The sequence below is a fragment of the Protopterus annectens genome, chromosome 2.part1 (assembly GCF_019279795.1).
Source record: "Protopterus annectens isolate FY-2018-M chromosome 2.part1, PAN1.0, whole genome shotgun sequence".
Classification (NCBI taxonomy): Eukaryota; Metazoa; Chordata; order Ceratodontiformes; family Protopteridae; genus Protopterus; species Protopterus annectens.
Window position 1 is genome coordinate 665,827,894 of NC_056729.1, and position 25,087 is coordinate 665,852,980.

A 25,087-nucleotide genomic window follows, 5' to 3' on the forward strand; every position below is an offset into this window, starting at 1 on the left:
AAAGATACGATTCATTATTACAGAAATGTAAAACATTGCCAACAGACGACCACTATTATCCTCACAGATGATACAATTAGCAATGTTAACTCTACACATGAATCCAGCTTTCATTCATAGAAGCTACAGATACATGATATGGTACTGCACCTCAATGCCAGTAAAACTAAAGCAATGTTATCTAATTCCACGGATCAAAAACTTGATGGTGCTAACCAGAAAGATCACAGATCCTACTGTTACACAAGTAAATAAGGCCTTAATATTCTCTCTAGACCTTTTCCAACTGTACAAGTTAGTTCAGCAAATCTTTATGGCTACACCCTTGACAACAATCTTACTTTTTTTTCTATTTTCTGCCATTGTGCTAGCTGACAATCAAGCCTTCCCAGATTGGATTTCACCTAATTCACTCTTCACTGGTGGGGTGTCCTCCACAACCACAGAAGCAAGAGCCACTGGAGGGGGGGCATCACTCAGACACCCATGAGGGCTGCTTGTGTCATTTTAAGTATTCTAGCTATAAGGACATTTATGATGGCCTTAACCCTAACCCCAGGATGGCTGAAGGCCAAGCAAACCACATCGATGCAGTGCACGCAATGCCATCCCCACATGGGACCCTGCTTCCACACACCCACTATTAAGGCTACCACCCAACAGTAGGTTGGTGAATTGAACATCCCTCCCAACCGTATCTTCTGCATTTTATCCCTTCCTCTGAGAGAATGCATGCACTCCATGGACAGCTCCACCCCACCACCACCAAAGGACAGGGAAGCCCACACTCCTCTGTTAGCTCCATCAGTGTTCAACCCACTAATCAATCCTGACCCGCATGGACTGCAGTCGGGGCTTTTCACCCCTGATCTGACAAAGCTGGCAATAATCTTAGGTTTGACAACTGGTTAATGTCAAAAGTTTAGTTCACATTATAAAGCAAAGGCATCTCTTCTGTATAGTGCCACACTAGCCATTGTCAACTCATACCTGTTATGTTAGTTAATGTAATCTTCACATTTACTGATCACCTATATTAAATGAACTACAGGCATCTTTCTAGCGCAAGTGTGCAACAGAAAACCTATGCTTGCAGCTGACCACCTCTTTGCTACGTACATTACTTGGAGATGACAGTTGTCTGTTGTGTAGGTGAAACTGCTTGCAAGCTTTTCTATGAAGCAAACTGTCCAGCTCTGTCTGAACCTAACACAAGGCAGAATATTCATCAAGAACTCACTCCTAAATGGCTAACCTACATTCCTTTAAAAAATGCATCAGATGACACATTAACAGCTATTCCACTTCAAACTGAAGTATACCCTTAGAGCCAGGTATATTAAGTCTACAGTAAAAAAACACCTACTAAGTCAGTGGAACTGTGACAACAGAACAAAATATCTCGCTAAACTTAAATCTAACTACCTAAGAAGAACTGTTACTTTTCGTTGTCCTTATTTGTATACAGTTTCTGATTACTTCATTAAAAGTCAAGTAGTACTTAAAGTAGGTAATCTGCTCATTTACCTCAACTTCACATAAGTGATTTCAACAGGTCAATATACTGCTATGGTGTATGGATCAATATACTGTTTTATAATTTGCAAGGTGTTTTGTAATGTAGCACAGTTCCTAGAAAATGTTAGAAAAGTGAGAAAAGGTCTACCCAAAAGAACATTCCCAGTTAACAAATGCAAACAAACTATTTTCATTTTTCATAGAACACAATAAAGAGATGGTTAATCTTTCTGGCACAAAAAATAGAAACATGCCCTTCATAGGTGGCAGTTCTATAAAATAACTACCTTATTGCAAAAAAATGTGTATACAGCCATGTTTAGAATAGATCAGATAGATACTGTAGAGTTAGAGACCAGGGCTGAGACGGTCATGATTCCTCTTTTAGAGCCAGAGAAAGAACTTGTCCCATTTCGCTATGTAGCATTTCCTAGCATCGTATCACTGATGCTGTGAGTTGCAAGTTCCTCATGTTCAGTCGTATAAAGTACCCCCAGGTGTTATGTTAAGAGGTGCACTCAAGTATAACCAGCTTACTCCAATGAACAGAAAATCAATGCTGACTGAGCAAGATGATTCCATCAGTAGAATCTTTGGCCATTTCTCTTTTGCTTTCTGGATCATCTTGGGGAGAAGATGGATCAGAGGGAATACATACAGAAACAGACCTGTCTGATTGGCACAGAAGGCATCAACTGCCCACGCTTCCTTGTGTGGTGCTCTGCAGCAGAACTTCATAGAAGTCTGCTGCCTAGAGTAGTAAAATTGTGCACCTCTGGGAAATTCCACTTCTGGATAAGTTCTAGAAACACATTCTTGTGCAACATCCATTCATGGGGATCTGCTTCTGATCTGCTCAGCTGGTCTGCCAATGAAGTGAGCAGGGCTGAGAACTCTAGGACTAATCACAAGCAAATGTTGCCACACTGCAGAGGATATATGACCAACTCCTCTATTGCTTCTTTGTGCACCACTTTGTAGCTGTACTGTCTTTGATCACCTTCAGCACTTCCTTTCGTCAGGCTGCAATGAATGCCTTCAGAGCCTAGCTGAGTGCCAACATTTCTTTTATGCTGATACATTCCCTGCTCTGGGAGTGACTAATTATCCTGGCCCTCAATCCCCTTTGAGTGAGCTCCACAAGCCATGTCCGAGGTGCCCGTATGCAAAATCTGGTTTGCAGGGAACCGATGCGTCCAGACCTACTTGGCTGGTCTACCATTCCAATTCTTTCTTTATGCAGGGCAGAATGAGGATATTCTACAGGGACTGACTGTACTTATTCAATGAAATCATGAGGTACCACTGCAGATTTCTCATGTGCATTCTCCTCCAGGGACTGGATGTAATAATCTCAGTAATTTCTGAAGTATCACTGCAACTTTCTCATCTGCAGCCTCGCTAGTAGTACAATCATAACTAGATTTCACAACACCCTGTATACTTGGGGACTTCTCTGGCTATAACATGAGTTACTTCAGGAGATATTCCGAAACCACTCCCTTGAGGCTTTCACCTTGTCTTTTTGGAAAAATGCCACCTGTTTGCTGATATACAACAGAATCCCTAGAAAGATCATTCCTTGGAAGGTATCAGGTTTGACTACGGTAGACTAATGGAGATCACAAAAAGGGATGTAGACATGTCAGACTAAAGACTCCCTAGTTTCAGTTTCCTACAGATCCAGTTCAATTTTAAACTAAGATAATAAAGTGTTGATGTTTATATTAGCTAAGACAGCAACGGTGTTGCCAAGAATGATAGATATTGTTCAATATGATTTTGTGGAGGGGAGAAAAGCAGACAACATTAAGAGAACAATGTTGATCCAAGGGGAGGTAGAATGCAAGAAAATGCCACTACTGCTGGTGGATCATGATACAGAGAAGGCTTTTGCAAAGTCAGATGGGATTTTATGAGAAGGAAAATGATAACATTTGTGCTCCCTGACAGAATAATAAGGTTAATTAGGGAGCTACATGATAGGTCAGAGGCAATAATTAATATAAGAGGATTTCCTCTCCAACTAGCTACATTTAAAAACAGGAACCATGCAGGGGTGTCCTCTTTCCCATTTATTATTTGCTTTACATTTACAGACACTGGCAAAGAAAATAAGGGACTCATTAAAGATAAGGAAAGGGCAGTTTTATTTGTAGATGATATGATGATATTATTCTGTACTTGATAAATACAGAAAATGTTATTTTGATGTTGTGGAACATTCTAAGTTGCAAGCTTTTTCAGCATATAAAATAAATGAAGATAAAATGATGACAGCAGCAGTAAACTATGTACTTACACATGAACTGCTTCAGAAATACCAATATTTTAAAGGGTTTATAATAAGCTGAAGTGTTTATGTGTATGTATTAAATAGGACTCTAAAGTAGCTAAGGATATGGGGGAAGAGACTAAACAAAAAATAGAAAGATAAATAATCTGTAAGTTCTTGATTATAGAAACTGATAGTAAGATACAAGCTGTGAAGATATGTGTAAGTGCCTTTAGTTTTACATACAGCTCAGACATATTTCTATTTATTTGAATATGTTTACCAGGGTAGAGCACTGATCAATTCTGACTCATTTCAGTATCAACCAGAAGAAATGTTGTGAACCATAATTAACAGAGTTGAAAAAAATAGTTGGGAAGAGGGCAAGAATCAAATGGGATACTTAATTGTCCACACAGAAGATGGTGGTTTGGAGCCATTTGTTTTTAAGGGACACTGTACAGCTACAAGGTTAAGGCTTATATATATATATATATATATATATATATATATATATATATATATATAGATATAGATATATATACACACACACACACACACATATATATATATATATATATCACACACACACATATAACACAAGCGAGAGGTAATGAATCAAAGTGGAAAGGGATGATGACGAAACTTGGTGAAGATTGAGAAGCAAGGACAGAGTAAGGATTTAGATTACAGGTCTTTAAGGAGAATAGTAAAAACCTTACAAAATATTATATTCATAAAGTAGCAGAAAGTATTCTAAGAACTAAGCCAACATGGGAATGAAGAAAAAAGATTTTACCAACAGAAATGACTAGAAAAGAGGAGTACAGAAAATACGTTAGAGGGAGCTGGAAGTTACTGGACAAAAAAAGCAGAACCACCAAGGTATTAGTAGCAAATAACTAGAGAAGAAAATGATAGAGGAGCAAATGGTTGTAACTAAGGAAGCAATTCTTTTGAGCTACGCTACAGGATCTGAATTGCCCACAGATAGTATGGCCTTACTAAGCTTAATGCTACTGGCTGCCAAAACAAGCAATTGCTATTAAAGGGTAATCAAAGTCTAAACTAATTGAAGTAATGGATACTGTACTGGAGTTTGGATCTTTAGAAAAGGGAAGGAGCAAATTATATTGAAATAAAATGGCTGTGTGGTAATAATAAATGCAGAATAATGTTCAGGAGAAAAAGTGAGATTTAAGAGAAGGCAGGATTTGAGCAAATTATGTAATGTTGGAGTGAATGAAAATTGTTAAAAAGAAAATAGATGTGTATAATAGATGAAAATGAAAAATGTTTGCTATGGTTAGTTTATTATTTAAGTGTACTTATGACACTGTCTACAACATAAAAAGTTAATAAAGAAATGCACGAATGCAGACCGGTTTGAATCAGGCAGGCATCAAGGAAGGTATGGGTATGGATGTTCTTGGTTCAGCAATATGCAATTGCCGGAGACAGGTATTCTGTCACTAAATCAAAGAACCAGAAGGTAAAATGATACTGAAAACCTATGCAATGAATCTGAGACAGCATCTGTAGTCTCAGTGGAAGGGAATGTACAGATAGGTATCCTTGAGCTCTAGGGTTAATATCAGATCTTGAGGGAAAAGGAAGGACAGAGATGCCTTCAGTATTAGCATCATGAATTTTGGATCTTCAGGAAGATGTCCACTATGGGCTTCCCAGCCTCGTCCTTCCCAGATACCACAAATAGTCAGCAGAATCCTTTGTTCTGGTTTGGCTCTGCCACTGGTTCTATCACTGTATGAAGTAGAAGCTCTTCTACAAGAGGAAGTACTAAAGTCTTCTGGTTCCTTTGGTACTGGTAGAATGCCTGCTAATCTTGGTCTTGACTGGAAATGTAAAATGTAATTTTAAGTTATATACTTACCAAAACTATTCATTTGTGTTGTTCATTTTTATTCTTCAACGAATGGGTTTGGATCTGATCCTTGGATCAGACTCGGCCACTTTGTTGCAGTCTAGGATCAGACTCTCGAGTTTCTCCCTTTACCCATAAAGCCCCCCATTACTGTTGTACCTTAGATCGAGTTTGCTGCTTCTAAATAAAGTTCAATAGAACAATATATGATAAAAGAGAACAGAATAGAGGCTCAAACATGAACAAAAGTTCCTAACAAATTCCATCAGGTCATTCCTAAAGACAAGGAAGGGGAAAGGTGGGAGGAGAGTTGAAGAATGAAAATGAACAACACAGATGCATAGTTATTGCAAATACATAACTTAAAAATCTGACGTTGTCATTTTCATTCATTTCTCAATGAAAGGGACAGAGTCCCCAGCTACAGTAACCTTGAGAAATCCTCATGGAAGGACATTCTGGAGTACTGCAGAGCCAAATACCACTCTATTTCTGGATGTGATGTTCAATTTGTAATAAGCCACAAAAGTATGAGCTTTAAACCAAGTGGCAGCCACACAAATGTCATCAATGGAAGCTCTGGACCAAAAAGCAGAAGATGTAGCTACTGACCTAGCAGAATATGCTTCTGGTTGTCAATCATTTTAAGGAATAGATATGAAAAATACAAATCAGTAATCCATTTGGCTACTGTAGTTTTTGAGACAGGTTTACCCAACTTGTTTTTGGGAAAGGAAAAGAATAACTGATCAGTATTCCTAACTTCCTTAGTTCTACATAGATAGAAAAGAAGATGTCTATGTGCATCTAAAGAATGAAGCATGTACTCTTCCTTTATTTTCAAATTTAGGGAAGAAAACAGGCAAATTGATGACTTGATTGATGTTTGCTTCTGATGCAACTTTGGATAAAAAGGATGGACTTATACATAAAGCCACTCTGTCCTTATGGAATATCAAGTAAGGTGGCTTAGAAGACTGTGCGTGAAGTTCACAGACTTGCCTAGCCACGGTTCTAGCTACAAGAAAAACTGTTTTCCAAGAAAGAAATCTGAGGTCTACTTTTGGGGATGGTTCAAAGGGTAACTGAATCAGAGTCTGTAACTCTAAAGTAAGATCACCAGGTGGTACGGGGTCCTTAACAGGTGGCCTAAGTAAAAAAGTACCCTTAAGAAAGGCATTGCACAACTTAGATGATGCCAAAGAGAAAGTATTATCTCCAATGTGAAAATACGAAATGGGAGTTAGTTCAACCTTAATAGCAGAGAAACTGGCCTCAACCTGAAAAAGAAGAGCAAGAAAATCTAAAATAGTGGTGACTGGAGCAGAGAAAGGATCCAAGCTTCCTGCTTAGCCCTTAAGAAAACTCTCTTCCATTTACTTTTATAAATCTTTCTTGCAGAGGATTTCTAAGATAAAAACAAGATTCTTCGAACAGGACAGTAAAACTTGGAATGTAAAGAATGATTAAGGTGAGTACAAACCAAAAAAGCACAGTTTAATAAACACTCTGGCATCTCAGCTGAAAACTGGAATGTCTAGCCTGCAATGGAATTGGAGAAACCATGTGGTCAATTTGAGGCCTGGGATGTCTGGGTGAGTCATATCTGATGGGTGTGACAGGAGATCTGGACTGGGGTTCGGTGTCCAAGGAGTACATAACAGATGAGACCAAAGGAAGGGAAGTCAAAACTGCCGATGCCAAGAGAGAGCAATAAGGATTACTTTGCTCTTTGACCTGACAGTTTTCTGAAGGAACTTGGGAATTAGGAGTAGGTGATGTAAGCATAAAGAAGACTGAAGGGCCAAATGTGGACCCGAGCATCTCTCAGTAACTATCCCTGAGGAGGGATTAGGGCAAAGTACTTGCTGCATTTGTTGCTGAGGGGAGAGGCAAAAAGATTGCAGCATGGCTGACTCCACTTGTGGAAGATCATGTTTGCCACTGACTGATTAAGAGACCACTTGTGACAGATCAGAATCGTTCTGAGTCTGTCTGCTAGAATACTGGATTTCTCCGGAATGTGCGTTGCTACAAGAAAGTGGTTGGATGAAATCACCCACTGCCAAACTCCCATTGCTTCTCGGCAAAGAGAGTAAGATCTGGATGTTTGCTGAAGTACAAAACTACTGACATACCGTCCATCTGAACAGCAATTGTCTCTAGAGGAAGAGAGTTCTGAAAGGCCTGCAATGCTAATAGGACCATTCTTCACCTCCAGGACATTTATATGCAATTTGGATTCTATTGGGGTCCACGTGTCTTGAACAGTCTGTCCTAAGTAATGCCCCCCCCCAACCCAAACTGGGAGGTAACTATGGTCAATGTGGTGGCGGAGGAAGGATAACGAGATGACCTTGCCAAATCTCACTAAATTGGATCACTGCAGGATTTCATGTGAAAACGAGCTGTTGGAATTTAGGCGATTGCTGTGGACATTGATCCCAGAGCTCTTAAAATCAGTTTGGGTGGAGGAAAAGGATGAGACATAATTTAAATGACATGTAACCTTAGAGAAAGAATTCTGCTCCATGGCAGGGATGCTTGAAGATTCATTGTGTTTAGGCGAGCTCCTACGAAATCCACTACTTCTACTGGTTGAAGTTTGGACTTTGGAAGATTCACAGTAATGCCTAGAAAGTGGGTCAATTAAGGAAGATAGTCTCTGGCTGTTAGTAATAGATGCCTGGTTGAAGCAGTGAGGAGCCAGTGATCTAAATAAGGAAACACTGAATTCCTGCAGTCTTAGTTGAGCTGCGACCACTGCCATATATTTGCTGAACACCCTGGGGCAGTGGTGAGACCAAAGGGTAGGGCTATGAATTGAAAATGACTGGCTCCCAGCTGTAAGAGACAGAATCTGCCGGTCTGCCTGTTCATTATGATGCGATAGTACACATTCTTCAGATCTATACGACACATCCAATCCCGTTCTGGAGTAATGGCAGAATGGCCTGAACCATGACCATCCAGAATTTGGAGTTCTTTATGAACTTGTTTAGATAACTGAGCTCCAAGATGGGCCTCAGGTCCCCTGTCCTCTTTGGCACCAAAAAGAATCTTGAATAAAAAATGGATCCTGTTTGGTCTGGTGGGACCTCATGGATGATAGTCTCATTTAGCAGCTTTTGAATTTCCAGTGCTGCTTGCTCCCATTGATTGGGTGGAATTTCTACGAGACTCTCTTTTTATCATTGGTGGGTCTTGTGAAAAGAGAATAATATATCATCTGGATACGATTCTTTGCACCCATGTGTCTTTTGTGATGGCTGCCCAGGCTTCTGGTTGAAGACAAGTGGACCCGACTGTCTCCAGAGGAGAACACCAGGGCAAACCTTTAAGTAATGCTGAAAGGGTCTGTCCAAGAAGGAATCATGAGACCCTTAATTTTGCGGTTCCCCCCTTGCCACGTGGGTGGCGTCTCCCATTACTTTGATTATTTCCCTCTCTTCCTCTGGGGGAAAAATCACAGCATGTATCTTGAAAAGGCCCTTCAGATTTCCGAAACCACATTTTCTTATTACAGTGTTGATTTCTGGAAAAGGATCTCTGCAGAGTAGAAAAACAGATTCCCATGGCAGATAGGGTCTTTCCATCTTGTTCACCATGGGAAAGTGTCTCTTTAATAGTAAAGCCAAATACAGAAGATCCATCAAAGGAAGCATTGAAGAATGACGCGTTAAAAGGCTCTGCAAAGTCACACAAGCACATCCAGGAGTGTCTCCTCATGGATATGCCTGTACCCGCAGCCCATGAGGAACCCTCAGACGAGTGAGAGTTAGCCTCATGGATACATTAGATATAAACTGTAGGGTGGCCAATCTCGAAAAATGAGCTTTTACTTCCTTCGTCAACATGGACCCAGGGTTAAGGTTAGAGAGTTCTTTTATTAAGTCCATCTGTAGACTAGTAAAATGTGCCAGGTAATTCAGCGATCTTAAAGCAAAAGTCACTGAGGTAGACACTCGCTTTCCAAATCTGTCTGAATCCCTAGATTCTCTATTAGGGGGGTGGACAGAGGAGCTCTACTCCGCTAGCCCCATTTTTGTGGCTGCCACAACAACCATGGCATCTATAGGAAATCTTTTTGACCAATGCTGCCTGTCCGCTGGTGCACTCAAGATCTTAATGGGATGTTTGGAAATGGGCTGTAAGGTATCCAGCTCCTGCCATGCCCAGAGGGATACAAGGTCGATAAGCTCATCCGCCGGGGGGGGGGGTACCCAAGATGTGGATGGGCCAGACCTGAAGGCTTCCAGAACGAACAGCTATGTAAAAATATTACCATAACCACAGATGTCCTTGTCTTCTATGTTGCAATATTCTTAACATGAGGGTTTCACTGTCAAAGGCGGTCCCGACTTTCGGCCAATATACAAAAGACAAACTACTGCAAGATACGTGTGACTTCGTACACAGGCCATAAAAGTGACATCCGCACACACCATCCTCAGACCTGAATGACCCAGTAAGAACACCAGCCTAAGGAACAAAAGGAGGCAAGCATACATCCAGATAAAAAGACAAAAAACAGGGGAATGGTGGGAGGGATAGAATACTGCAACATAGAAAAGAAGGATATCTATGGTTATGCTAAGATTTTAAACAGCTATTCTGTGTCCTTCTATTCTCATTTTGCAATACTAAAATGAGGGAGAATACCAAAGCTCATGAAGAAGAAAGGGAGGGGGAAGGAGCAGAGGCACTTTCTAAAAAATGTGGAGAATGGCTCTAGGAAAGCCAGCTCTAGATTTGGAGATGCCATCCAATTTATAATGTTTAGTGAAGGCATGAACATTAGACCAAGTAGCTGCTTCCAAGATGGAGTTGGTATCCAAACCTTTGAAAAAAGCACTTGATGAAGCTACAGCTTTCGTAGAATGAGCCTTAACAGAAGTAGAAAGACTTTTACCATGAAAAACATAACAAAAGGAAATGGCCTTAAAATTCTAAGTAGAAATAGTCTGCTTGGAAAGAGACATTCCCAGCACTCTGGGTAAAAAGAAACAAAAAGCTCATCAGACTTCCTGACAGCCTTAGTTTTATCCAAGTAAAATCTGAGTTGTCTACGCACGTCCAAGGTGTGTAGCACTCTCTCACTAGATGAGTGTGGAGAGAGGGAGAAGTGGGCAAATGAATACATTGGTTACAGGGCAACTCATTCACAACCTTGGGCATAAAAGAAGGGTTAGTACACATGGAAACCCTGTCCTTATGGAAATCCGGGAAGGGAGGAGAAGCCATCAAGGATTGAAGTTCGGACACCCTCCTGGCTGAAGTGATGGCTAATAATAGCACAGTCTTCCAAGCACAGTGTTGCAGAGTAGCTGCAGCTGCAAGTTCAGAGCTACAGTGAGTTTTTCCAAGACAAACTTGAGGTCCCAAGGAGGAGGAACAGGTTTTCTGGGAGGTCTGATGTGAAGGATGCCTTTAACAAAGAGTTTAAACTCCAATTTAGAGTCCAAAGGAGAAGACAAAGACAGACAAGCAGAAATGGCTGACAGATGAGCTTTCACAGAGGAATAACCCAACCCAGCCTTCAGCAGTTCACACAAGTACAATAAAACTAAAGGGACATCCACAGAAAGTGGGTCTAGTTTACCAGAAAGACACCAAATGGAAAAAACTCTTCCATTTGGATAAGTAGGATTTCCTAGTATTGGGTTTTCTGGCCTCCTGTACAACCCTAAGCACATCCTCTGAAAGGAATCGGAAGATGTCATCCACAGTGTCATGCAGAGTTAACAGGTGTGAGAGTATGAGAGATCTCTCTGTCTTCTGTGAGAAGATCCACCCTGTGAGGTAACTTGTGATGACTGCCCTTGGCTAACTGCAGAAGAAGAGGGAACCAATGCTGTCTTGATCAAAAGGGAGTCACCAGCAAGATTTTTAGTTTGTCCTGCTGAATCTTCGACAGAATTTTCTGATGAGAGGAAAGGGGGAATGCATACAGAAACATCTTCTTCCATGTCAAAGAAAAGGCATCTACTTTCCACACTAGAGGAGCTGGAACTCTGGCACAAAAATTTGGAAGCTGTCTGTTCAAAGGGGAGGCAAGGAGATATACTCAAGGAATACCCCACTGGTGGAGAATATCCAAAAACACATCCCTGTAACGCACCCATTCGTGGGACTGAGGCAGGGACCTGTTCAGAGTGCCTGCCACTACATTCAGATTGGAGATGTACACTGACTGAAGGGTGACCTGGTACTGAGTAGCCAGTTCCCATGCCATGAGGGCTAGCTTGCACAGAAGGTATAACTTTGTCCCCCCACTCCCCTCATTTGTCTACATACCAAAGAACTGTGGTGTTGTCTGTAGGATTAGAGGACCTGGATAGAAAAGAGAGTGAAAGGTCTGTAGAGCCAACAGCAGGACCTCTCTTGTCTTTTATGTTTATGTGCCCCACTCTTTGAGAAGGGGACCAAAGGCCTTGAACCTTCCAGGATGCAAAGACTGCCCTCCAACCCATGTCTGAGGTGTCTGTCAACAACTCCTGAATTGGAAGAGGAGGATGCAGAGGAAGGCCCGAGTTCAGGGAAATCTGCTGAATCCACCAACGAAGTTCCCTCTTCAGACAAGGAAGAAGAGGGGCAACAAAGTCCTGTGGATGCGCATACTGGTACCAAAATGACTTGAGGTACCACTGAAATTTCTTCATGTGAAGTTTGGCCAGAGGTAACATGAGGATGCTGGATGCCATGAACCCTAGAAGGTGGAGTTACTCCCTGGCTGTAAGGGACTGCAGGGGAAGAAAGTCTTCGATGAATTTGGTTAGAGACAGAATTAGTGCACGACTTTATGGAGGGTACGTCAGGGTCTTCTGCTGAGCTTGCTATGAAGAAGGCTAAGAATGTTAGGCCTGAAGCTTCAGCGGCATCTCTCCTTCTGGATGTCTCTCTCAAGGATGATGAAGACCCGGTGACTTGTCCAGATTTCTGCTTGGATTCTAAGGCAGGTACCACATTGGAAGCCGCAAGGGATCCTGCCATCGGCACATCCTCAGAGGCTATGCAAACATCTGCTTTGGACGAACAGGGGGTACCATGGCTTATTTCCTGGGCAGGGACTGTCTGGAAACTCTGACAGACTGGTTGTCCCGGTGGAAGATGATGAGACTTAGAGCTCAGCTCCTGACGAGGAATGGGAATAGGATCCAAAGGGGTAATAGCAGAAGAATCTCCCTGATAGGAGAAAACGCTTTCCAATACCTCAAAAGCAGAAAGGGTGGGGGAAGTGGAAATCAACTTCCCTGGAGCAAAGCTCTCGTGTCAGCAAATACTCCACTCCTTCCGGGTTCCACTCCTCAGGAAGGAACTGGACCCAAGCTGTTGAACACCAAGGGGAAGCAATGGCTACAAAACCCTCAGAGTCTAAGTCATCTCCCAGAACCCAATACCGACACTTCGGCTCCAAGATCGGTCCTGCTCTGAGACACTTGGAACCAACTGGATGAGGGAAGTGGTCAAAGTCAAAGAATCTTACATCCTCGGATCCAATGCCTCAGCTCCCAGGATCTTCAGATCTAAGAACTCTGAAACCTGAGGTCGGATTGGAAGAGGAGTCACTTTAGGGTGTGCTGAAGGCTGCAGAGGGACACCCATCTGGATCTAAGTCCTAAGAAACTTTCTCCTCATTCTTTCCACGTCCTGCTCTGACAAATTCTGGGAAGATCTGATGAAAGAAGATACTGAAGGAGGTCGAGAAGTCTTCCTAGGGGTCTCCACTAGAAAGGGAGATTTCAAAGTGGTAAAAAAACATCTCTGGGGAAAAGTGGGGAGACCAGATCACAGGTGATCTATGACATGTGGAAGGATCTGACAAAGTGGGATCCAACATCTTTGTACGTTTTGGATTCAAGAAAGTTGGATCAGAGGACTTTGTTTAACAGCTGCTCAAAACCAATGGAAGAGAACATACAGGGGAGTGCTTTCTCGACTCCCTAGTCTCCGTAGTTTTTTGACTTCCTTAGGGTGTTTGAGCCCCTAAAGTTGAAGGAATAGCAGAAGATGATGCAGGTGGCATCCCTTTTAAGATAAAAGTTTATTTCTGCTGTCACTAAAGGCCCTGGCACTGAACCCCTGACAGATTTCACATGAAACCTGGAGGTGATCCGGCCTAAACAATATATGCACTCTCTGTGGGCATCAGAATTGGGTATCTTATGCCCACAGGAAATGCATTTCTTGAAACCCGTAGGTTTGTCCACCATACCGGAAGAAACAACTAAACTGTCAAGAACAGATACTGCAGCTAATCTTAGTCAAAAGGTTGATAGGATTATAGGAAAAGGAAGTAGAGAGAGATTTTTTTTCTTAAGAAGGAAAATACCAGCAATGGTACAAAAAGGAATTTACCTCAAGAGGTAAGGAAAGAGAAAGACTACTAACAATGGTAAGTGGAAGCTACACCAAGTAGTGGAAACAAAAAGATGTAGAAACTAACTCTCACACTAAATATGGCAAAGAGAAGAACAAAATAATTATTTCAAGATGATATAAAGAAAAATCATTTTAAATAACTCACAATTTCTCTAACTGCATCTAGAAGCTCGAGAGTACGATTTATTTATTCTTATTGTGAAGACTCTCATATGTCTATACTGTCAAAATTTCAATACTAATTACTTCTATCTTGTTATTAATGCACATTAAAGGTTTTGGGTGCATTGACCCTAAAGTGCAGCACCTACAACTTTTAAAATAAATAAATTTGGACAGAATTAAACAGTGTAACACATTCTATAAAGCAGACTATGACCACTGTCCATAATCTATGCATATGATGTGCAAACCCTTCCCCACATCTTTTAGCAAGCATGGAGTACCAAAGCACTCAGACTTGAGGGATTTTTTTCTGCTTTGCCCTTCAAAGGACTGAAACACTACTACAATCAAGATTTCTCAGGTTATTAGAATTTAATGTGTGATTATGTAAATTAACTAAACTCAACAGGCCATTTTAAGTTATAACCAGGACCATACAAAAGGTGCAACAACCAAGCCAATGAGACAAAGCCTCCTGACCAGACATGACCTGACTCACTGCTGATGATTCTTCTACTACTAGTGCTGCTGAAGATTGCAAAGGGGACAGGTTCTTGTGGATGAATCGCCACCAGAAAAACAAGTTACATCAACAAACTGCATCACATGGCGACATGTGAATATTTCATGTTTTATATCTATGAGGGAAGCTACACTGCTGATGGGACAAGCATAAACATCCGAGCAAACAATTATCTTGATTCCCTAAGAAACCTTAAATGTACAAAGAGATGTGAAACAAACTTACCACTTTTTCAAGGAGAGCAAAGGGGACCGACTCAGTATGAGACCGCCTTCAAAGATGTTACTCTTCACTTCTGAGCAGTTTTTCTTGCCACAAGTCTCAGCCGCTAATAGAAACAATCAAAGTAACGTCACAGTTTACTAAAAAGCATCCTTCATTTACTAGTGAAGGTTATTAAATTCTACAAACAAGATGCAGTTACATATTAGTACAAAGCATGCAAGGACTTCAGGGGCCTTCTGTACTTCTTAAATATAGGATACATAAAAATAATGAATATCATTAACAGACAAGATGTCCAATTCTGCTGCTGTAGTTTAGAAACAAACTTTAAAAATAATGAATATCATTAACAGACAAGATGTCCAATTCTGCTGCTGTAGTTTAGAAACAAACTTTACACAACTAACTGAAAACAGATAATGCCTACATGCTCCCAAAGAACTTTATAAAGAAGTAAAAATGTATCAAATTAACTTTTCACAGCATCAGATTCAAAATAATGCAATTTCTCTACAACTTACAAAAAGAAACTGCATGCAAATTACATAAAGTTAACACCAAAGACTTTTGAGTCTCCCTCCAAAAAAAAAAAAAAAAAAAAAAAAAAAAAAACCCATTTACAAACACACTGAACTGGACCCAAGTCTAAAAAGCAACCAGTGCAGTCAGTAACCAAGGGCCTTATGTGGCACTGTTCTGAATGCTGCACCATCTGTTGTATACTATAAAGCAGTTTTGTTGAAGAGCTGTGACTTGTCCGCTATTTGGTTACCTTGTTTCAGCCTAGCCCAATCAGATGAACCAGATACTGATAAATGACAGCTGCTGAAAGTTTTTATAATTAACCCAAAGATACTATGATATCAGAGGTAGTTGTATTAGTTGAGGAGATGGCAAAGCACCATGAATAGTGTGTGGGAGGGGTTGTCCATTCCCCCAATTAAAAAACTTTCCAGCCAGTGCCATTTGGTTGAATCAGGCTAGTCCAATCAAGTTACACTGAAGTAAAAGTCATTTACCTTAACTCCTTGCATCTATGTATGTGTCTTTCGGCTTTTCCCGGTTATGGGTCGCCACAGCGGAACTCCGGTCCGCTAGTGATTGGCAGTTTTTTTTTTTTATGTGCCGAGTTGCCAGCCCTGAAGCACAACCTTCAACGAAAGTACGCCCATTTACGCATGTCTTCACGCAGAAGACGCTCTAGCTGAAAATCGAACCGGACAGCATCTTAACTGTGAGGCGACAACGCTACCGTAGCACCACCACCGCGGATCCCTTAACTCCTTGCATCTAATGAGCATTATTTTATTCTCTCTAAGGCAATGCTTAATTCGAAACTGCAACTGCGTAAAACTTTCCATAAGGTACCTAATATAATTTCAGAAACCTAAGAAAATCTCAGGAAGTAGGTCATTAATATGGATTCCTCTAGCAGGGAAAACCTTGAAAAGTTGGAGTTAACAAGCATTTCCTTCCAAGGCTCTACATTATATCATCCATAATGAAACATCCACAAAGGGCCAATTCCAACTGTACTTTTGCTTTTTTGATGCATTCATCTGGCAATATCCTGACAAGATCATTTATACAAGTCAAACAACCCCAGAATCATGTGATCCCTCCAAAGATGAATGAAAAGAAATTTGGACTCACAGTAGGTACCCTCCTAAATAAAAGATATGTTTTTGATGTAATAGCTGATCTACAAGAGGAACCTTCTTGATGGGTTCTTACTGAAGGAGAAGGTTGAAGTACTGGCTCGGAAAGGTCATTTACCGTTGGGGTAAAAAGGCTTTCTGACTTTCACTGTCTAGTCATGCTCACAGGAATGAACTAATAAACAACAGCTCACATTTTGAAAGATTGAGAGAGAGTTCTAGAATTTTGAGGCATGAAAGGGTAAACTGTGAGTCTCCTCCAGTTACTGCCTGTATTAAGCAATCACAAAAGGATAGGCAGATGTACTCCTTTTGGTTTTACAAAAAACAATCAATGAAACCAGACATTTTGTAAACACTCTGGGTGTAGTACCTTAATGATCAAACATGAAGGTGAACAGGAAGTGGGATCCCTTGTACTAAAAACCTGAAGTATTGTCTGTCCACTTTGTCTAGGAGTATGACGAGGCAGACATTCTTCAGATGTAATTTTATCAAAAAGACTTGGTGGAAGGAGAAAAAGAAGAAGCTTGCAAGCTTGACATTTTGAACTTTGGAACCTTTAAGGTTTGCTTAGCTTTGAAAAATCTAAGACTAGATTTCAAAAACAATCTTTTCTTGGAACTAAGAATAATCTTGAGAAAAATCATTTGCTTTCTTTTGGTTGTGGTCCTCTTTCTATGGCCCCTTGCTAGAAAACATCTTACAGCAATAATGGCTTTATTCTCTGGGTAATAAATGCATTCCTGAAAACTTTGGCCCTTTTCTGCGACCCTTGAATTAGTATTTTCAATAACTTGTGTGATTACTTCCCTACACTTTTTCACAAAATGACTAGGTAGCCCCTCACGGTGACTGTGGGTGCTGGGAGAGGGCAGGGGAGTTACACAGATAATGAGTTAAGAGTGGAATTTTGGGGAATGGTGGAGGGAATATGCTTTGCTGAGTCACAGCTGTCCCTTTATGGAGCCCCAACCTCAAGAGTCTTCAGGTTTCCCATTTTGATCTTGCTATTTTCTTTCTTGTAGTAGATTCACATCTCCTTTTGCTGTATTTGGTGAAAGGACGATAATTCTGTGGGATAATTTCAGCTACAGGTGATGGTATGGGAGTGAAAGAAAACAGTCTTGCCTTTATACTCCCTTTTTTAAAATACTTGTTATTAAGTGGGTCTGAAAAGCAACTTTTTCTCAAGTTGGGTCTTAACATACCCTCAGCTGTACAGATTTTTGCAGAATGTCCAGATTTTTGCTTCATATATTTTTCATAAAATTGTGGTTTTCCGGCAAATCATTAAAGACTGAAGTTAGAAAATAATGACAGACAATTGAGTTTCTGACTTCATACCCTCAGAAGATTCATGCTAATGCAAAACCTGTTACTCTATCAACTTTCTAAGTTTGTAAGAGCGACATTTAAAAATTGTCCGTATTTTGGGCCTTTGTCCCACTTTTATTTATATCTTTGTCCAGATTTCTTGCTCTAAGAGGTTGAGAGGTATGGGTCTTAAGCAGCTGAGATTTAATATAATCTTTGGGGAGAGTAGCCCTCAGCCAAGTACGCCTCCTTATCACCCACCCCAAAGCTGTCACCCTACAAGATGCTTAGAGTATCGTGGCCACATCTGATGGAGTACTTAGGAAAAAAAACAAGCTGCATACATCTAACAGTATCATCCAGGGTTTTCTCTGGTGTCTTTTCAAATTAGTTCCTTAACTAAGGACAACACCATTTTAGCATGTCCTTGGCAACTGACAGCAGTGAAGGCCATGATGGCATAGATACAGTCATTCTCAAAACAGTCTAGTATTTTACTTTCCTAGTCACTGTGAAGGGAGTTGCTGGCTGGAGCCTCCACCAACCCCCTCTAGGCATCCAAGGACACCATGACAAGATTTGCAATTACATGTTTATATAGCTATTTGCACAAATAAGCACCCTGTAAAAAGGAACTGACTTTCTGAGCGCAAGAGGTTGGGAGTTTGACTCAAAAACATGCATTTCCAAATGCATCCACAGGGGATTCTATTATTGGAAGTATTGTCAAGAACTTTAACTCAGGTAAACCCAGGAGGTCAATGTATCTTTTTTGGGCATCTCAGAATTCCTTATACTATCATCGGAAAAAACAAAAATCCTACAGTCTGTTGTGGTGTAACCAAATAAGAAATACTCTATGAGGGAGGCAGAGGATAAGGTACCCCTTTAGTCTGACTCATAAATGGGAGGGAAAGACATCTGACCCACATCGGCCAGTTCATCCACTGCCAATGTAGAGCAGTATATATGTATACCTTTAAGAAGCTTTCCATGGGCTTGTACATATGTATAAATACTTAGCACGTGCAAGCCAGACTGCCATTCTGTAGAAAGCTGTAGAGACGTAAGGATGCATGTATGTAGGGATCTCTCAAGTTAATCAGTTTGTTTATATTTTTAAGTTGCTTTTATACATCCTGCTGTGTTGCTATATAATAAAGCATATAAACTAACTACCCTGCCTGTTCATCTTAAATCATAACATAGGACGAGTGACATGGTGTCAGAATGGGATTCAGAATCAAGACCAAGAGGCACTCAGTTAATGTTGGAGTAATATAGAGGGAATGGATCATCTCTACTGCATGTACAACTTGCAAACCAGGTCAGAAATGAATTCCAGGTACTAAAACTTGCTTAAATGATTTCTTACTCAAAGAATATAAAACAAAGCGCTCAAAATGAATTTCTAGTTAAACGAAATGTCCGAAACTACAACATATTGACAGAAATATTCAAAATAGTTATGAAAATCTTTGAAACAATGTCTGAATTGCATAAAATGCATAAAATGAGGAAAACGACTGCATTTTTCGCTATGTGCTACTTTTTTTGCATTAATTAAATCTATTCAAGATATCTGAAGTATACAAAGTGTTTGCAAGTTTGTGAAGTATTATAGTGCAGTTATTACACAAAATATAGCCATTTCAAAGCATATTTTGCAAAATACAGTATTTTGAAGAGTTTATTGTACATATGAATGTTATTACAAGTACCTGGTGAGTGTGTGTGTGTGTGTGTGTGTATTCGTATATAATTACAAGGGCCATATTTGTAATGTGATTCAACATACTTTGTTGGCATGGCTGAAGGATTTCAAAAACCAGCTCCACTTGTATTTGATAATAATACTGCAAAGAAATGGAGAGTGTTTGAGCAAGAGTACAATATTTTCATGGAAGCTACATTTTCTGACAAAGATGCATGTACAAAAGCATTTATTCTGCTTAATTAAGCTGGTTCAGAAGCCATAGAAAGAGAGTGTTAACTTGTGTATGCAACTTCTGTGTTTGCAGGGGAGGGGAAAAACCACCACATAGTGGTACCAACTGAATCAAGGGAAGACACCAAGTGCGTAAAACATACATTTAGAGAAATGTGTAACCCCCCCCCAAATGAATATTACAATGGAAGGGCATTTAGTTTACACAAGGGATCAGAAACCTGGGGAAACTCTTGCAGCATATGTAACTGACTTGAGAAACAAAGCTAAGATATGCAGATTTGGTGATTTAAGGGATGAGTTGATAAAAGACAGACTTGTGTGTGGTATTAAAGATGATGCTGTGAGAAAGATTTTGCTTCATGACACAGATTTAACTTTGAATAAGGCCAATGAGATTTGTCAAATATATGAGCTCACAAAAAAGCACACAAATATGCTCACCAATGAGAAATGCATGCTTCCAGTATTTTCTACTGCTCACGTTGATTGCATGCAGCAAGTGGTTAAAAGAAACAGGTCCAAGAACATGGCAGCCACTGTGAACCCTGTAACAGTCCCTGGTAAACCCCATGGCTTTCTAGCAAATTCCAGAGTGCACAGTCTCAGTGAAGCAAAAGGGTGAGTTAGCAAACTCAAAGCATGTGCCCTCACCTAGCCGCATAATCAACTGTTGTAGTTGTGGTGGCAATCATGTGTCTAAAAGAGAAAAGTGCTTAGCTTTTGGTCAGCAATGCCACATATGTAAAAAATGGAATCATTTCCAAAGATTTTGTAAATCAAAACAGGCTCATTCTGTTATTAAAAGAGAACATTCAAGGAGACTAGTTGATCAATTAGAAAGCTGGAGCCCTACTTTTTATGTTAATGGTGTGTCTGTGCTTAATGAAACAGTCAGTGCAGTAGATTTATGGGCAAAGAATGACGTACTTTGTACTGTTCAGATAACTGGAAGACCCATAGACTTCAAAGTTGACACTGGTTCAAAGTGCAATGTTATGTCAGCAGAAACATTTGCTAGAGTATGTGCTGGTGAGAAGCTTGATTTGGCAAAGTGTGCAAAGCTTGTTGCTTATGCTGGTGAAGAAATTCAAACTGAAGGTTCAGTAGTGTTTTCATGTTACTCTGCTGGGAAAAGCTATAACTTGCAATTTTACGTAGTCAAAAGGCACGTACAGTCATTATTAGGCCTCAAAGACAGTATAAAAATGGGACTATTCTCATTTAATAAGGAAGTCCACCATGTAAGCTTAAAAAACACTGTTCTAATTTTGCCCAGTCTGTTTTCTCTACCTATGCCGATCTTTTCAAAGACAAACTAGGCAGACTACCAGTTGTGTACTCAATAAAGTTAGACCCTGAAGTCAGCCCAGTTGTCAGACCAGCCCGCCACTTTCAGTACTGCTTTTGGCAGGTACAGGTTTTTGAGAATGACATTTGGGATTAATTCTGCCAGTGAAGTCTTCCAGCATACCATGGAACCAATTTTTTTCTGGTTATCAGGGTGCTATTAGAGTAGATGATATTCTAGTAGGAGGTAATAGTGAAGCAGAGCATGACAGAAACCTCAAGAAAGTTGTGGGAAAAGCATGTGAACTGAATCTTAAACTGAATTCTCAGAAGTGCAAATTCAGGCTACAAGAAGTTACTTATGTTGGTCATTTGTTAACCAGTTCAGGCTTACGACCAGATCCTTCCAAGCACACAGCAATTCTTGAGATGACAGTTCCAGATAATGTTCAAGCCTTGCAACGTTTTCTTGGTATGGTTAACTATCTAGGCAAGTTCATTCCAGACTTGAGCCAACTTTCAGCACCACTCAAAGTTGACATGCAAAGATGTAGCCTGGTCCTGGTCAGAACAACACGAGAGAGAATTTGATGCCCTGAAACAGACAACTGCCAGTCCACCAACTCTCAGATACTGTGATGTTCACAAACCAGTTACTCTTTCATGTGATGCTTCGAAGTTTGGTCATAGTGCAGTTATTCTTCAAGAGGGTAGACCAGTAGCGTAAGCATCCAGAACTCTAACCCAAACTGTGATACAGCATGTGCAGACAGAGAAAGAGCTCTTGGCAACTGTGTTTGCATGTTCAAAGTTCCATGATTATATTTATGGCCACCCAATTCAAATCAAAGCTGACCACCAACTTCTAGTCACTATTTTGAGAAAGCCTATGCATACAGCTCCTGCCAGATTGCAACACATGATGTTGAAATTGCAAAAGTATAACTTCCATCTTGTCTACACAAAAGGAAAACTTCTTTATCCTGCCAATATTTTATACACCCAGAAATACCACTGAACAGCATGAACATGAGAAACTTGATTCTGAAGTCATGAAAGTGAGAAATTCTTCTTCCACACCTCTTGATGAGCTTAGAAGTCACAAAGCCTCAGATCCAATTCTTCAGAAGCTCAACCACTTTATCAGTCAAGGATGGCCTTCAAAGCAATCTTGTTTACCAGTAGAAGTGCAACCATATTTTCCTTACAGAGATGAGATTTTTATTTCACAACGGTATCATCATGAAAGGTCCAAAACGAATTGTTCCAAAATCCTTGCTACAAGAGTATATTACCATTTTGCATCATGGCCATCCAGGAACTGATTCTACCAAACGAAGGACGAGAAGGCAAGTATTTTGGCCTTCTATGTCAAAGGATATCAACAGAGTACTTTCATCTTGTTCTGTATGTAATAGTACTAAGTCACATCAATGAAAGAACTACTTCAGCTAAACCAGATTACTGAACTACCTTGATCGATAGTAGCCACACACATTTTCAAATGGAATGGTCAACATTACTTGGTGTTAGTAGACTCTTATTCAAATTGGTTCAAGATTGACTTACTTCCTAATCTAGCATCCAGTATTGTCATTACTAAGGTAAAGCATCATTTCTGCAGTCCATGGTAGTCCGCACAAAATTATTTCTGACAATGGTACATAGTTTACAAGCCAGCAGTTCAACAGATTTGCTGAAGAGTGGAACTTTATTCATGTTACAAGTAGCCTTGAGTATCCACAGTCAAATGGTTTGGCAGAACGTGCAGTTCAAAGTGCAAAACAGTTATACAAAAGTCAAAACGTGACAATAGCAATGGTTTACTGACTCTCCCGAATCTCAGAAATATTCCACATGATAAACATCTTGGTTCACCTGCACAAAGGCTTTTGTTGAGACAAACCAGAACCACACTACCAATTAGTAGCAATCTGTTGGTTCCCTGTGCTAAGAACAATATAGCAGTGACAGCTCAACTTATGAAAAGGTGTTTGTTCCAGAAGTCCTATTATAAGTCCAGCTAACCACTCAATCCATTACGAGAAGGGGATATAGTGAGGATGCAAACAGACTGGAGTCGTGAAAAGTGTATGTCTAGAGCCAAGATTGTACATTGTAATCACAAGGAGTAGAATTTAGGTGGAATTGGAAACATTTAGTACCGGTGTCCGAGCCTGTATTGCAACATCCTGCCTGTGAAAAAGACTACATCTCAGAGAAAGTCATCTAGTGTTCCAGTTCAAGAGGACATTCTAGCATATATCCCTGTTCCTGAGAAGATTTCGAAAACTCCTGAAACAGACTGTTCACCAATGACTCTCCCTGTTGCTAAACTAAGTCCTAATTGCTATATCACTAGATCAGGTTGCATTTCCAGACCATGTTCTAGATACACAGCAACTTGGACATGAACGTTGTGTTTACTTCTTAGTGTATGTATATAATTGCATTTCTTTTTTCAGATGTCATTTTATTGTGGTCAATTCACTAAAGAGGGAGGATGTAGATCAGTATGTATGTATACCTTTAAGAAGCTTTCCATGGGCTTGCACATGTGTGTAAATAATGAGCACATGCGAGCCAGACTGCCATTTTGTGGACAGCTGTTGAGATGCAAGCATGCATGTATGTAGTGGTCTGTCAGTTAATCGGTTTGTTCGTACTTTATGCTGCTGTTATTTATTTTGATGTGTTTCTACATAATAAAGCATATAAACGAACTACCCCACCTGTTCATCTTGAATTATAACACAGGACAAGCGACATCCAAGTCAGAGGTCTCAGAGTCCTTGAAGTGGGGGATCTCGCTTATTCTTTTAAAGACTAGGGATTCCAGACATGGATGACTGTTCCGAAGTCATATGCAAGTTCATAAAGTGCATAAAATCATGAATCAGCTTAATTAAGTCTTGAAAGGGAGGCTAAGAAGCAGAAATGGATGAAGGCTTCTTTCCCCTTTATTTGCTTTACAGTTAGAACCACTAGCCAAGAAAAATAGGGACTCAGAAATGCAAAGCTGTAATTGTCATGGCAATTAAGAAAAGCTGACTTTGTTTTCAGATGATATTTTGTATCTGCTAAAACCAGAAAATGACATCTCAGCTTTGTGGAAAGCTTTGAGACAGTTTCAAGTTTATTCTGGATCTAAAATTAATGAATATAAAACACAGGCTACAGCTGAAAATTATGTGCCCACACACAAACTGGTTCAGGGATACCCATATTAATGGACAGATCATAAGATGAAGTATTTGGGAGTATGGATTTAAAAGGCTTCTGTTACAGCAGGTAATGATATGTGGGAAGAAGCTAAACAAAGATAATACAAAAATTGAAAAACTGTAAGCTCTTGTTTATGGGCATGGACAGTAAGATACGAGCAGTGAAAATGTTTTCAGTCCCTTTAATTTTATATACAGATTCACATTCAGCAAAGAACGAGAATATTCAGACAGACCACCTAGAGACACTTCAACTGTATTAATTCCAAGGATGGTAACTGAAATCTGCTAAATTATTAGACTTTTTTTATCTATTGTGAGAGGATATATGCTAAAGCCAAAGGAATGGCACCTTGGAGTAGCCCCGTTGTGAGACAGAGCAACCTCAGAGTTAGAATATATAGTTAATGTGTTGGCAGAGTTACAGCCCACCAAGTCAGGGTAAGTAACAGCGTTAAAGCAAGGTCTACTATTTTCTATTTTACTACAGAACTCTTTTTTTAATTTCTGGGTTGAAAGTCCATTTCACCTACAGCAGTTTTGTCAAAACTGCTCCTTTAAACTAGAACAACTCAGTTGCCTTTGGGGCAACTGCACCCCTTGTATGCCCTCTCTTCCTTAAATATGTCAAGTCCACAGTTCCACCATACTAAAGAAAGGAACAACTTGTCCCTTTT

At 40.2% G+C, this 25,087-nt stretch overlaps 1 protein-coding gene across 1 annotated transcript in view; it reads right to left on the reverse strand.

Annotated features, from left to right (window-relative positions):
- The window catches only part of TMEM131L (transmembrane 131 like), a gene marked incomplete in the record, with an annotated part of 1,995,267 nt that overhangs the window by 1,142,592 nt on the left and 827,588 nt on the right, over nt 1–25,087 (reverse strand). Inside the window, 1 exon segment of the mRNA XM_044062407.1 lies at nt 14,974–15,076. Within this exon segment, the coding sequence (XP_043918342.1) occupies nt 14,974–15,076 (103 nt within the window).